This window comes from Apostichopus japonicus, chromosome 22, assembly GCF_037975245.1.
Source record: "Apostichopus japonicus isolate 1M-3 chromosome 22, ASM3797524v1, whole genome shotgun sequence".
In the NCBI taxonomy this organism is placed as follows: domain Eukaryota; kingdom Metazoa; phylum Echinodermata; class Holothuroidea; order Aspidochirotida; family Stichopodidae; genus Apostichopus; species Apostichopus japonicus.
In genome coordinates this window covers 13,873,522-13,887,225 of record NC_092582.1, presented here as the reverse complement: position 1 = coordinate 13,887,225, position 13,704 = coordinate 13,873,522, and the positions used below count along the sequence as shown (strand labels likewise).

Genomic DNA, 13,704 nt, shown 5'->3' with positions numbered 1-13,704 from the left:
ACTAGGAGTACTATTTTTACGACGAGACTTAGCAACAATAATTTCCGGTTAGGGTTAGGTTTAGGGTTAGAGTTGGATTGAGGGTTAGAGTTAGAGTTAGGGTTACCCCTACTACATGCGCAGTTGCTTCATTTACTTCGAATTCGCATGAATTCGCCGATGTCGTAAGAATAGTTTATAAATAATTGTTACAACTAGTTGTAAGAATAGCCACGGCCTACTATCTACCCTTTGTGGAGAAGTTCAAAGTTGCAACCCCTGATGCCGACATCAGATACTGGTATACAACAGGCCAGCGGCAGCTGGCGTAGTACGAACGGAATACTATTTTACGTCTAAAAGTTTTTTACCTGAATCCTTTGCTCGACTCAAATGTAAGTAGACCTTGATCTGTACACATTACACGTCGACAACAAACCGTCGTCAGTACTGTCCGCCATTTATTTACTACTAGCACTACCAGCAAGTTAATTCCGATGAATAAGTATGCCAGATCATTGTGATTGTGATTCACTGTGTAGACCTGACGTTAGGCCTATGCCCTATGTCACCAGTGAACAATCCCCACATAAAATAACAGCTAGATTATTATCAAGTATAAATAATTAATAATAGAATAAGAGCTGGTAACTTACTTATGCCTATGTCCAACGTTATATAAGGCTAGTGTAGGACTAGGAGGCTATATTCAAAACGCAATAAGCTAGACCTTTTTTTTAGTTAAATCGGGCTTGAAATTTTTCTTTATGCCTGTTTAATTCACCCCTCAATATAAGCTAGGTTACCATATCTTCCAGACATAGCCTAAGTGTGGTCCCGTAACTTTGCATTAACTACGCATAACTTAGTGTTAAATATATCTGTACAGCTGGTAGCAATACCTCTGGCTAAGTACATTGAACTTAGAACTAGAAGTCTGCTGTTTCAGCCATTTAACTTCAAGAAAAGATGTACTGCCACAATATGGCATAAATCTGGAAGCTGTCCACTCATGAGTGTTGTAGGTTAGTTCTCACATGGAACCATAATTAATAATTTACAGATTACAGCCCAGAGATGGACTAGTTTAATAATAGTACTTAAGAGCCTAAGAACTAAGAAAGGTATACAACTGTAGTGTTACTGTACCTCTATACCAAGGGCTATACAAACCTCTGCTAACATTGCTTATAATCACTTGAATAGACAAAATAGTGTCAGCTTTAGTAGCTAATACAAAGTTAACTGAAAAGTTAGGTCTGACGTACTTGTTAAAGGCATTGAAGACTCGCCCCAAAAAGTTAACTTTCCATGGGTTGCAAGTGAAGTTTTTCTCTTGTCGCTACAAAGTTCAGATAGTAATGAAACGTGATACCTTGTTATCTTTAGCCGGACCTGAGATGTTCATCGCTGTATTGTTTGTACACTTTGTTGTGGGTATTGACCGCAGCTGTATGTACTGACTACAGTCGGTATCTCATTACCGATGGTAGCAAGCTTTGTGTGTATTTTCTGGGATCGATGGTGGTGTCTAACACTTCTGTTACACCTCATTCCAAACTAGGTCAGAAGACAGGCATTAGACGTTCCTTTTTGCGTGAGTCTTCACACTCTTTAAGCCTAGAATTGCTCCGATATTCACAATCATTCGAAGATGGTATACAGCCCTGCGGGGTTGGAAATCTTGTACCGAATTCTAGTACTTGTGGGACCAGACTCTCATAGTGTTTTTATCAAGATCTCATCATATCGTAGTGTACGGTTATTTCCTGTGATCCGTAAGTTTGTGTAATATATAAGACATATGTTCAGCAGCACTGAAAGAAAAAAGTTGTAAGAACCTATTTATGCACTTTTTCATCAACGCAGCCTCAAGAAAATGACAAAATTTTGTTACGGTAAAAGGAGGAAATGTTTGTATTTTCTAAGCCCGTCATGAAATATTTTACCCAATATATGCTGGACTTATACAGCAAGTTTAAATCATGCAGGAATTTAGGAAACTTTCACTTGCACAGGACAGTCCCTCATTCAGGGTCCTTTACAAGATCTGATCAAAATGTAATGGAACTGTGTATTGAAGGATGAGCCCAAAACAAAAATGAAAAATCAGAGAGATTATCATTACTGCTAACCTAAGAAATTTGTGCTCTTAGCATGAAAACGTTACCGTGTTCAGGGATGTGCAGCTCACACCGGGCGGTGGATGCACCCGGTAGTTCTGAATGCACCCAGCACAAACAGTATTTTAGACATTTCTGTCTGGCACTATTTTTGATGATTAATTTAACAATTTTTACCATTACCAAATATGAGAGAATACGTGGCCCAAAAGGTCCGGAATAGTAAAGATATAGCGCCATTTGCAAAGACACCCCACCCTTAGGAGGCCCCTCCCCCAGGACGTGGATCACCGTACTACCGCGCAAACCGGCCTGCACTCAAATATTCCTGAGCACATCCCTGTGTGTACCTCAGAGCTGAAAACCTAGCTGTCAAGTTCTGCAATGATGCGGGTTGTTATCACAATTCTAGTACATGTAATGGTAAATATAACCTACTAATTATAAGAACATGCAAATGTGGGGATATACACACTGTGGCAGCCTACTGTAACTGTATGACACTTGATAAGCAAATAATATTACCACTTTGTCTGAGTAGTAGTCTGTGCAATGCATTGAGATATTTTGTCCTTGATGAAAGGTACGGTAGCTTTTAAAATCCTAGTAAAGACACTAGATATGTCAGGCGAAGCATTGTGTTTAGGCAACTCAGCAATGCTAGATAAATACTGTTAGTATCATTTCATTATATGTGGGAACCATTCTCTACCCTCCTCGAGGTAAATGAAAGAAGTACTAGATTCCTTCAGTCAATATGCTAAATTTATAATAATTTTTTTTTTTTTTTTTTTTAAACTGGCCAAAAATTCACCGTTTCTGCTGACTTATGCCTAAAGCCAAACTGAATGCTGCCCACTATGAAGTTCCTCCTACGTAACAGTAGAAAATCATTATTACTTCCCTTTTTAGTGGTCCAGCTGGTTTCAATAGCTACAGTAAATAGCTTATCGTGGCAAACTGTACTGTATCATACTGTGATCATGTCTGTTGTTGGTTACACTGAGTTTAGTTAGGAGTACAGCTGTCACTTTGAAACTGTGTTATTAATCGTGCTAGGTCAGAGGTCAACATTTCTGTAATTTAATGTATCAAAGCAAGGACTTTTTCAATTCAGCAGGTTGCCCTCAAATGTAGGTTTGTATCATTGCCACAGCTGTTGTAAAGCTATGTGCTTTGAAGTTAAAAAAGGAAAAAGATTTTAAAGTAAGAAATGACTGACAAACCTAGATACAATGAAACATGCTAAAGTATCTGTGTGCAAGTGTTTTCATTACTGTTGTACAAAATGAGCAGTGTTGTGAATTTTGTTTTTGTTTTTGGTAGTCTCCAGCCATTCCCTGTAAAGAGTCATAAAAGCAAAAATGAAAAGGATTGTTAGGCAGAATATCTTTCATGATATTTCAATTCAAGAGGGGTGGGGGGGGGGTGGGACTTGAGTGCTTCATAATATTACAGTAGTTGTTCTGGTTTTGAAGATCTATATCAACTTTTAAAAGATTTTAAATTTCTGGAATATTCATCTACAGTAATGCTCAATTCAGGACCGTGTCAGTTCCTTCTTGCAGTCCTAAATGTTAAAGTTAATGCATTGTGTATTTTAAAATCTAAATATTCATCCAAAGCATGTTCTCTTAACTGTATGAACAGCACATATTTGTATAGTATATTTGCCCTTTGCAGATTTCTAATGCATTGTATTCTGCACAGTTTGTTTGTTCTTTCGGAACACTTATTAAAGTCTTAACGTGAAATTTCCAATTAAGCATAGGTGCTCCATCTGAGAAACTGTCCTAATGATCAGTTTGTGTGTTGAAATAAACCAGCCACTCTATTTTGACGAGCCTTATAGCTGTTTAAAGGGTAATTTCTCAAACATTTGAATTAAAGATAGAAATACAATCGAAACTGATAACAGTATTTTTGGTTCCTTGCTGAAAGCAAAGGAATAGATACAGACAGGTTGGCTCGTGTATGTGTGTGCGTCTGTGACTCTTGTTTGGGTCTGCAATACCTCAACACAGAGTAATGGATATTTGTCATACTTGCTATGTAGATGTATTATAGTGGGAAGATGTGCCCTATAGCTTTTGGCGCATACCTTATGAATACAGACAGGTTGGCGCGTGTATGTGTGTGCGTCTGTGACTCTTGTTTGGGTCTGCAATACTGTACCTCAACAACAGAGTAATGGATGTTTGTCATACTGTACTTGCTATGTACTGCAGATGTATTATAGTGGGAAGATGTGCCCTATAGTTTTTGGCGCATACCTTATGAATATGAATGAGGTTATGGTGTAAAACCTGTAAACAATCTTTACATTGCAATAACTCTGCAACCAAAAGTCAGATTGTAAACAAAATGGTGTACGGTTGTTGTTTAATAGCTGTGATATGTAAGCCTAATTTTGTTGGCACCATCTGGGCCCCAAAAAACTATGGGCTCATCTTTGTGCTGGGGGGGGGGGCATATTTTATTTCCACCTCAATCGCATTTTGGGACACATTCTTTGAGCACGACTTTGTGGGGCCCACATTTTTTTAAATTGCAATAACTCTGCAACCTTAAGTCGGAGTGTAGCCAAACTTGGTTGTACAGTTGTTGGTTTATAGTTGGTACACGTAGGCCATCTGGGCCCAAGCAAATTCCGGCCGGTTGGGCCCAAATTTTTTACACCTTAATTGCATTTTAGGAGACATTCTTTGGGCCCAAATTTGTGGGGCTCAATATTTTTGTGACCACTTGGACCCACATGTTTTGCCACTCAATATTTGGAGGTTTAACATTTTATCAGGGCTAATGTCTTTGGGAGCCTGGGAGGCACGAAAATGTTAAACTTGCAATAACTCCATAACCTTAAATCAGATAATATCCAAATTTGCAATTAACAGATGTTGGTTAATTGCTTGTACAGTACATGTGGGCATAAATATTTTGATATTGGGTGATGACATACAACACTTCAATATTCCACTAAGCAAGGAACCATAGCGCCCGTTGGGCTCTTGTTCAATGTCAAAACTAATTTTGCGGTGCATAAATTTATCGTTTTGAAAACTAATCATGCTGCAGCTACATGTACAGGAGAGTTAGATAGAATACAAGGCTCATTACGCGTTACATGTAATTGGCACCTGAGCTGGATAGTTTAGAATTTACTGAACTATAAGTAGAGAAGCAGGGAAGTTAACAGATCTGTCATTTTCAGTAGCAGAAGAGACGGAATGTAAGGCGCAGTTTGATTACTCTTTCAAGATTCTCTCGACCTCAATGATTGTTTGCTCTCCTCTAGCTTAAAAGTAAGTTAATATCGGTTTCTATTTTAATCTTCTTTTTTTCTAGTACCATTAGTGTTACATTGATCTCTCTCATATGTCTGTTCAATAGTTTGTTCTGGTATAAACTAGTCGTTTTTTTTTAGTGAGCCGGTCGACAACGTTTGCCATATGGAGATAATACAGTGACTCGACTCGAGTTAGGGAAATTACTGGCAATTGACTTGATATTCATACCTTAAAAAATATATGATAGCTGCCATGAAATAATTCAAATCTCCTCAATTTGGAATTGGAAAAACTTTCTTTTGCTCCACAGCTTTTTTCCTCCTGAACATCCTGGGGTAAGGATACCATCATGATAAGATGCTGGACCACAGACAACGTAGCAAGAGGATATCTTTTGCGGATCAGCCTGGCGATAGGCAGCAGTCGCAGCTAACGGGTCCGGACTCGGTACTCGGAGAATCACACGATGTTGAAATCCCACCGACCTTAAGGACGAGAATCTACAGACACAGAGGGGTTCTGTTTGTCTTAATAGCATCACTATTATCCTCCTTTCATTACATAATTGTCAAAGTCGTTAAGGATGACGTTCATGCGATGGAGGTCTCCTTTCTTAGATTCTTCCTGCAACTAGCCCTTCCAGTTCCTCTCATGACATATCGAGGGATATCTCCGCGACCAGAGTCCCCCAAGGTCTTGCTCCTGTTGGTGTCTCGGAGTCTGTTGGGTATGGTAGCGCTGACATCTATGTTTTACGCCTTGTACCTCACCCGCGCTGGAGATGCAACCGCCATCCTTTACGGCAGTCCGGTGTTAGTCGGCGTCTTTGGAAGAGTTTTTCTCAAGGAAGCGTTTGGAATTATCGACGGTCTGTTGGTAGGTGTGGTCATCGGTGGCGTGCTTCTAATATCTCAACCGCCATTTTTGTTCGGGGGTGGAGAGGATGGCGGCGATGTCTCTGATCAGTTCGTCGGTGCCATGTTTAGCTTCCTCGCTTGTGTCTGTATTTCCATTACGACCGTCACAATCTCCAAACTGGGCCAACTCCGTGTCAATTCCATCAAAATCGTTCTATACTATGCAACTATTGCTTCACTCGGCACTGCACTGTTTGCTACAGCAATCAATGCATGGTCGATCCCAAAGTGTGGTTGGATGAGGATTGCATTGGTAGGCATGGGCATTTTGAATTGCTTGTCACAGATTTTGATCACGTACAGCCTCTCGCTCGAGAAGAGCGTCTTCGTGGCGATACTACGCACTAATGAGGTCTGGTTTGTATATCTGCTTGAATTTTTTATTTTTGACGTATCTCCGAACCTTTGGGCATTTATTGGGGTCATATTGGTCCTTTCAGCCTCCATAACAGCTTCACTAAAGAAAATGTGGATTTCAAAGAAGAAAGGTTTAGCCAAGGCAAGAAGATTGTCACAGATGTCATCAAGGATATCAGAGGAACCAACAGAAATGTTGGAAACGTTGCCAGAACACTAATGTTAGAGAATGGATAGAAATTTAAAACTATAATTTAAGCTTGATTTAAAGTAAGTGCTGATACTATGATTTAAAGTAAGTGCTGATACTATGATACTTTGATTTAAAGCTGATACTATGATACTATGATTTAAAGTAAGTGCAGCTGATACTATGATTTAAAGTAAGTGCTGATACTATGAAACTATGGTTTTAAGTAAGTGCTGATACTATGATTTAAAGTACGTGCAGCTGATACTATGATACTATGATTTAAAGTAAGTGCTGATACTATGTTTTAAACTAAGTGCTGATACTTTGATACTATGATTAAAAGTAAGTGCTGATACTATGATTTAAACTAAGTGCTGATACTATGATTTAAAGCAAGTGCTGATACTATGATTTAAAGTAAGTGCTGATACTATGATACTTTGTTTTAAAGTAAGTGCTGATACTTTGATACTATGTTTTAAAGTAAGTGCTGATACTTTGATACTATGATTAAAAGTAAGTGCTGATACTATGATTTAAACTAAGTGCTGATACTATGTTACTATGATTTAAAGTAAGTGCCGATACTATGCGTTAAACTAAGTGCTGATACTATGTTACTATGATTTAAAGTAAGTGCTGATACCATGATACTATGATTTAAAGTAATTGCAGTCTTACCATGATTTTATTGAGCCCTCAATATGTGTTGCTGTAGCAGAGCTAGTGTTTTCTCTGTGTACTGTATTTTGTAAGTGGGGGGGGGGGGTTGATGGATTGGTGGGGGATGTGGTTATGAAGAAGTTATATATATACAATTATCATCCTTCACAGTACTCTTTTAATCTACTACTTATACTACATATATTTCAAAATGGGTATTCTTCGAATTTCAAAACAGGGAACAATTTCATTTCAAATTTCCTTTTTGATTCCTTGCTGGAGGCTAAGGAATCTATGCGATGGTGTGTGTGTATGTGAAACCTGCTTGTTAACAGTGTAACTCAAAAAATTCATGGTGGACTAACTTCATACTTGGTATGTGGATCCATTTGATTGAGTGCAAGAACCATAGTCCTTTCTGTGAAGGTCAAAGGTCATTTGAAGTCAACAGTAAGTCTGAGAACCTTGTAAACATGATAATTCAAAAAGTTCTTGTTCTTTGAACTTCACACTTGGAATGTTATTCCAGCTTGGTATGTGCAAGAACTCTATTGAAATTCGTAGAGGTCAAAGGCCACATAGAACATACCTCAAGTAATCTTCAACAATACATAGTGTAGCTGCCAGGAAATGAAAGAATTGAAAAGGAAATCAAAGAATTGATTCTGCTGTGTGCGTGGGTTGTAGGCACTTATCAGTTTCTACCTCAGAGCTTCAAGGGGTCATAGGTTATTCTCAAATGCTCTACATCAGTCAGATAGTTTTAAGTGGCATTTTTCTCTGGTCTTTGTGCACAATGTAATACAATTTACCCTTATTGAAACATTTCTCTACGGTCTAGGAGCAATCCCAACATATTTAACCAGCAATCCTCACTCAGGTTTGTTTACATTTTATAAAGTATAAGGATGACAGGTGATGCAATATCAGTATTGCTGGGTACCTGAGTTACCCTATAGGATCTCACATTTGTATCTTCAGGTATAGTACAAGCCTGATGGTAATGCCACTTAGTAGTGTTTTATAGTACAAATCATGTTCACTTTTCATATCAGCTCTGTCAAAATATATTGAACAAGCTTGCCATTCAGATTTTATGTACAGTTTCATTAACATGAGTTTGTAAGAGGAGGAAAATATGTTTTGTTGAATATTGTAAATTACAATGTTGTAAAGTAATGTTCATAATTAGCGTAAATTTTTCAAAACAGGAAGAAAAAAAAAAGACAGTGTGTAGACTTACTGTTGCCTCATATCTATATTTATATATAATGTATGTATGTATATATATGTATTATATATATGTATAATATATATATATGTATATATATATATATGTATGTATATGTAAATATATATATGTACGTATATGCTTATATATATATTCGTATATATATATATATTTATATATATATATATATATGTATATATAATATATATATATTTATATATATATATATATATGTATATATAATATATAAACCATAGATTTATCAAAAGCCTTGGCTTATCATTCGAAAAACCTGGTTTATCGATGCCAAATAATTCTATAAATTCTATAAATTTTGCGTGAGTCTTCACACCCTTTAAGCCTAGAATTGCTCCGATATTCACAACCATTCGAAGATGGTATACAGCCCTGCGGGGTTGGAAATCTTGTACCGAATTCTAGTACTTGTGGGACCAGACTCTCATAGTGTTTTTATCAAGATCTCATCATATCGTAGTGTACGGTTATTTCCTGTGATCAGTAAGTTTGTGTAATATATAAGACATATGTGCAGCAGCACTGAAAGAAAAAAGAAAGTTGTAAGAACCTATTTATGCACTTTTTCATCAACGCAGCCTCAAGAAAACGACAAAAATTGTTACGTTAAAAGGAGGAAATGTTTGTATTTTCTAAGCCCGTCATGAAATATTTTACCCAATATATGCTGGACTTACACAGCAAGTTTAAATCACGCAGGAATTTAGGAAACTTCCACTTGCACAGGACAGTCCCCCATTCAGGGTCCTTTACAAGATCCGATCAAAATTTAATGGAACTGTGTATTGAAGGATGAGTCCAAAACAAAAATGAAAAATCAGAGAGATTGTCATTACTGCTAACCTAAGAAATTTGTGCTCTTAGCATGAAAACGTTACCGTGTTCAGGGATGTGCAGCTCACACCGGGCGGTGGATGCGCCCGGTAGATCTGAATACACCCAGCACAAACAGTATTTTAGACATTTCTGTCTGGCACTATTTTTGATGATTAATTTAACAATTTTTACCATTACCAAATATGGGAGAATACGTGGCCCAAAAGGTCCAGAATAGGAAAGAGATAGCGCCATTTGTAAAGACACCCCACCCTTAGGAGGCCCCTCCCCCAGGACGTAGATCACCGTACTACCACGCAAACCGGCCCTGCACTCAAATATTCCTGAGCACATCCCTGTGTGTACCTCAGAGCTGAAAACCTACAATCCTCGACAAAAATGATGGGACAGTATGAGCAGCAACGAGCGATATTGGTTTAAGCGCACCCCCTTCCCCCCGTTCAATGTTGCAGCCAAAAGCGCTCAGAAACTGCAACATTGATACGGGGAGTGGGTGTCCCATCTATTTTTGTCGACGATTGAATCCTCGACAAAAATGATGGGACAGTATGAGCAGCAACGAGCGATATTGGTTTAAGCGCACCCCCTTCCCCCCGTTCAATGTTGCAGCCAAAAGCGCTCAGAAACTGCAACATTGATACGGGGAGTGGGGTGTCCCATCTATTTTTGTCGACGATTGAATCCTCGACAAAAATGATGGGACAGTATGAGCAGCAACGAGCGATATTGGTTTAAGCGCACCCCCTTCCCCCCGTTCAATGTTGTAGCCAAAAGCGCTCAGAAACTGCAACATTGATACGGGGAGTGGGTGTCCCATCTATTTTTGTCGACGATTGTAGCTGTCAAGTTCTGCAATGATGCGGGTTGTTATCACAATTCTAGTACATGTAATGGTACATATAACCTACTAATTATAAGTACATGCAAATGTGGGGATATACACACTGTGGCAGCCTGCCAGCCTACTGTAACTGTATGACACTTGATAAGCAAATAATATTACCTCTTTGTCTGAGTAGTAGTCTGTGCAATGCATTTAATGTATCAAAGCAAGGACTTTTCAACTCAGCAGGTTGCCCTCAAATGTAGGTTTGTATCATTGCCACAGCTGTTGTAAAGCTATGTGCTTTGAAGTTAAAAAAGGAAAAAGATTTTAAAGTAAGAAATAACTGACAAACCTATACAATGAAACATGCTAAAGTATTTGTGTGCAAGTGTTTTCATTACTGTTGTACAAAATGAGCAGTGTTGTGAATTTTTTTTTTTTCTTTTGGTAGTCTCCAGCCATTCCCTGTAAAGAGTCATAAAAGCAAAAATGAAAAGGATTGTTTAGGCAGAAAACCATAGCGCCCGTTGGGCTCTTGTTCAATGTCAAAACTAATTTTGCGGTGCATAAATTTATCGTTTTGAAAACTAGTCATGCTGCAGCCACATGTACAGGAAAGTTAGATGGAATACAAGGCTCAGTACGCGTTACATGTAATTGGCACCTGAGCTGGATAGTTTAGAATTTACTGAACTATTAGTAGAGAAGCAGGGAAAATGACAGATCTGTCATTTTCAGTGCAGCAGAGATGGAATGTAAGGTGCAGCTTGATTACTCTTTCAAGATTCTCTAGACCTCAATGATTGTTTGCACTCCTCTGGCTTAAAAGTAAGTTAATATCGGTTTCTCTTTTAATCTTTGTTTTTTTTCCTAGTACCATTAGTGTTACATTGATCTCTATCATATGTCTCTTCAATAGTTTTTTCTGGTAACCAACTAGTCGTTTTTTTTTATTTTTAGTAAGCCGGTTGACAACGTTCGCCATGTGGAGATAATACAGTGACTCGACTCGAGTTAAGGAAACTACTGGCAATTGACTTGATATTCATACCTTAAAAAATATATGATAGCTGCCATGAAATAATTCAAATCTCCTCAATTTGGAATTGGAAAAAACTTTCTTTTGCTCCACAGCTTTTTTCCTCCTGAACATCCTGGGGTAAGGATACCATCATAATAAGATGCTGGACCACAGACAACGTAGCAAGAGGATATCTTTTGCGGATCAGCCTGGCGAAAGGCAGCAGTCGCAGCCAACGGGTCCGGACTCGGTACTCGGAGAATCACACGATGTTGAAATCCCACCGACCTTAAGGACGAGAATCTACAGACACAGAGGGGTTCTGTTTGTCCTAATAGCATCACTATTATCCTCCTTTCACTACATAATTGTCAAAGTCGTTAAGGATGACGTTCATGCGATGGAGGTCTCCTTTCTCAGATTCTTCCTGCAACTAGCCCTTCCAGTTCCTCTCATGACATATCGAGGGATATCTCCACGACCAGAGTCCCCCAAGGTCTTGCTCCTGTTGGTGTCTCGGAGTCTGTTGGGTATGGTAGCGCTGATATCTTTTTTTTACGCCTTGTACCTCACCCGCGCTGGAGATGCAACCGCCATCCTTTACGGCAGTCCGGTGTTAGTCGGCGTCTTCGGAAGAGTTTTTCTCAAGGAAGCGTTTGGAATTATCGACGGTCTGTTGGTAGGTGTGGTCATCGGTGGCGTGCTTCTAATATCTCAACCGCCATTTTTGTTCGGGGGTGGAGAGGATGGCGGCGATGTCTCTGATCAGTTCGTCGGTGCCATGTTTAGCTTCCTCGCTTGTGTCTGTATTTCCATAACGACCGTCACAATCTCCAAACTGGGCCAACTCCGTGTGAGTTCCATCAAAATCGTTCTATACTATGCAACTATTGCTTCACTCGGCACTGCACTGCTTGCTACAGCAATCGATGCATGGTCGATCCCAAAGTGTGGTTGGGTGAGGATTGCATTGGTAGGCATGGGCATTTTGAATTGCTTGGCACAGATTTTGATCACGTACAGCCTCTCGCTCGAGAAGAGCGTCTTCGTGGCGATACAACGCACTAACGAGGTCTGGTTTGTATATCTTCTTGAATTTTTTATTTTTGGCGTATCTCCGAACCTTTGGGCATTTCTTGGGGTCATCTTGGTCCTTTCAGCCTCCATAACAGCTTCACTAAAGAAAATGTGGATTTCAAAGAAGAAAGGTTTAGCCAAGGCAAGAAGATTGTCACAGATGTCATCAAGGATATCAGAGGAACCAACAGAAATGTTGGAAACGTTGCCAGAACACTAATGTTAGAGAATGGATAGAAATTTAAAACTATAATTTAAGTTTGATTTAAAGTAAGTGCTGATACTATGATTTAAAGTAAGTGCTGATACTATGATACTTTGATTTAAAGCTGATACTATGATACTATGATTTAAAGTAAGTGCAGCTGATACTATGATACTATGATTTAAAGTAAGTGCAACTGATACTATGATTTAAAGTAAGTGCAACTGATACTATGATACTATGATTTAAAGTGCAACTGATACTATGATTTGAAGTAAGTGCAGCCGATACTATGATTTAAAATAAGTGCAGCTGATACTATGATTTAAAGTAAGTGCTGATACTTTGATACTATGATTAAATGTAAGTGCTGATACTTTGATTTTATGTTTTAAAGTAAGTGCTGATACTTTGATACTATGGTTTTAAGTAAGTGCTGATACTATGATTTAAAGTAAGTGCTGATACTATGTTTTAAAGTAAGTGCTGATACTGTGATTAAAAGTAAGTGCTGATACTATGATACTATGTTTTAAAGTAAGTGCTGATACTATGTTTTAAAGTAAGTGCTGATACTTTGATACTATGGTTTTAAAGTAAGTGCTGATACTTTGATACTATGATTATATGTACAATTATCATCCTTCACAGTACTCTTTCAATCTACTACTTATACTACAGATATTTCAAAATGGGTATTCTTCGAATTTCAAAACAGGGAACAATTTCATTTCAAATTTCCTTTTGATTCCTTGCTGGAGGCTAAGGAATCTATGCGATGGTGTGTGTGTCTGTGAAACCTGCTTGTTAACACTGTAACTCAAAAAAATCATGGTGGATTAACTTCATACTTGGTATGTGGATCCATTTTATTGAGTACAAGAACCATAGTCCTTTCTGTGAAGGTCAAAGGTCATTTGAAGTCAACAGTAAGTCTGAGAACCTTGTAAAC

General features: G+C 38.4%; 1 protein-coding gene across 4 annotated transcripts; it reads left to right on the top strand.

Annotated features, from left to right (window-relative positions):
- On the top strand, positions 1-13,400 carry LOC139964348 (solute carrier family 35 member G1-like). Of its 4 annotated transcripts, none has more exons than XM_071965885.1 (3): positions 9-374; positions 5,317-5,404; positions 5,700-8,761. In XM_071965885.1, the coding sequence occupies exon 3, from the start codon at positions 5,747-5,749 to the stop codon at positions 6,881-6,883; it is 1,137 nt and encodes a 378-aa protein (XP_071821986.1). In that variant the 5' UTR covers positions 9-374; positions 5,317-5,404; positions 5,700-5,746; the 3' UTR covers positions 6,884-8,761. The 4 variants fall into 4 exon arrangements, with proteins under 4 accessions (XP_071821987.1, XP_071821986.1, XP_071821985.1 ...); XM_071965884.1 differs by having other exon boundaries at positions 5,314-5,404; XM_071965886.1 differs by lacking the exons at positions 5,317-5,404; positions 5,700-8,761 and adding an exon at positions 11,584-13,400 and having other exon boundaries at positions 1-374.
- Positions 13,401-13,704: the final 304 nt, after the last annotated feature.

What these genes read in the sequence shown, in the direction of transcription:
- LOC139964348 (XM_071965886.1), top strand. Translation starts at nt 11,631, where the DNA reads ATGCTGGACCACAGACAACGTAGCAAGAGGATATCTTTTGCGGATCAG.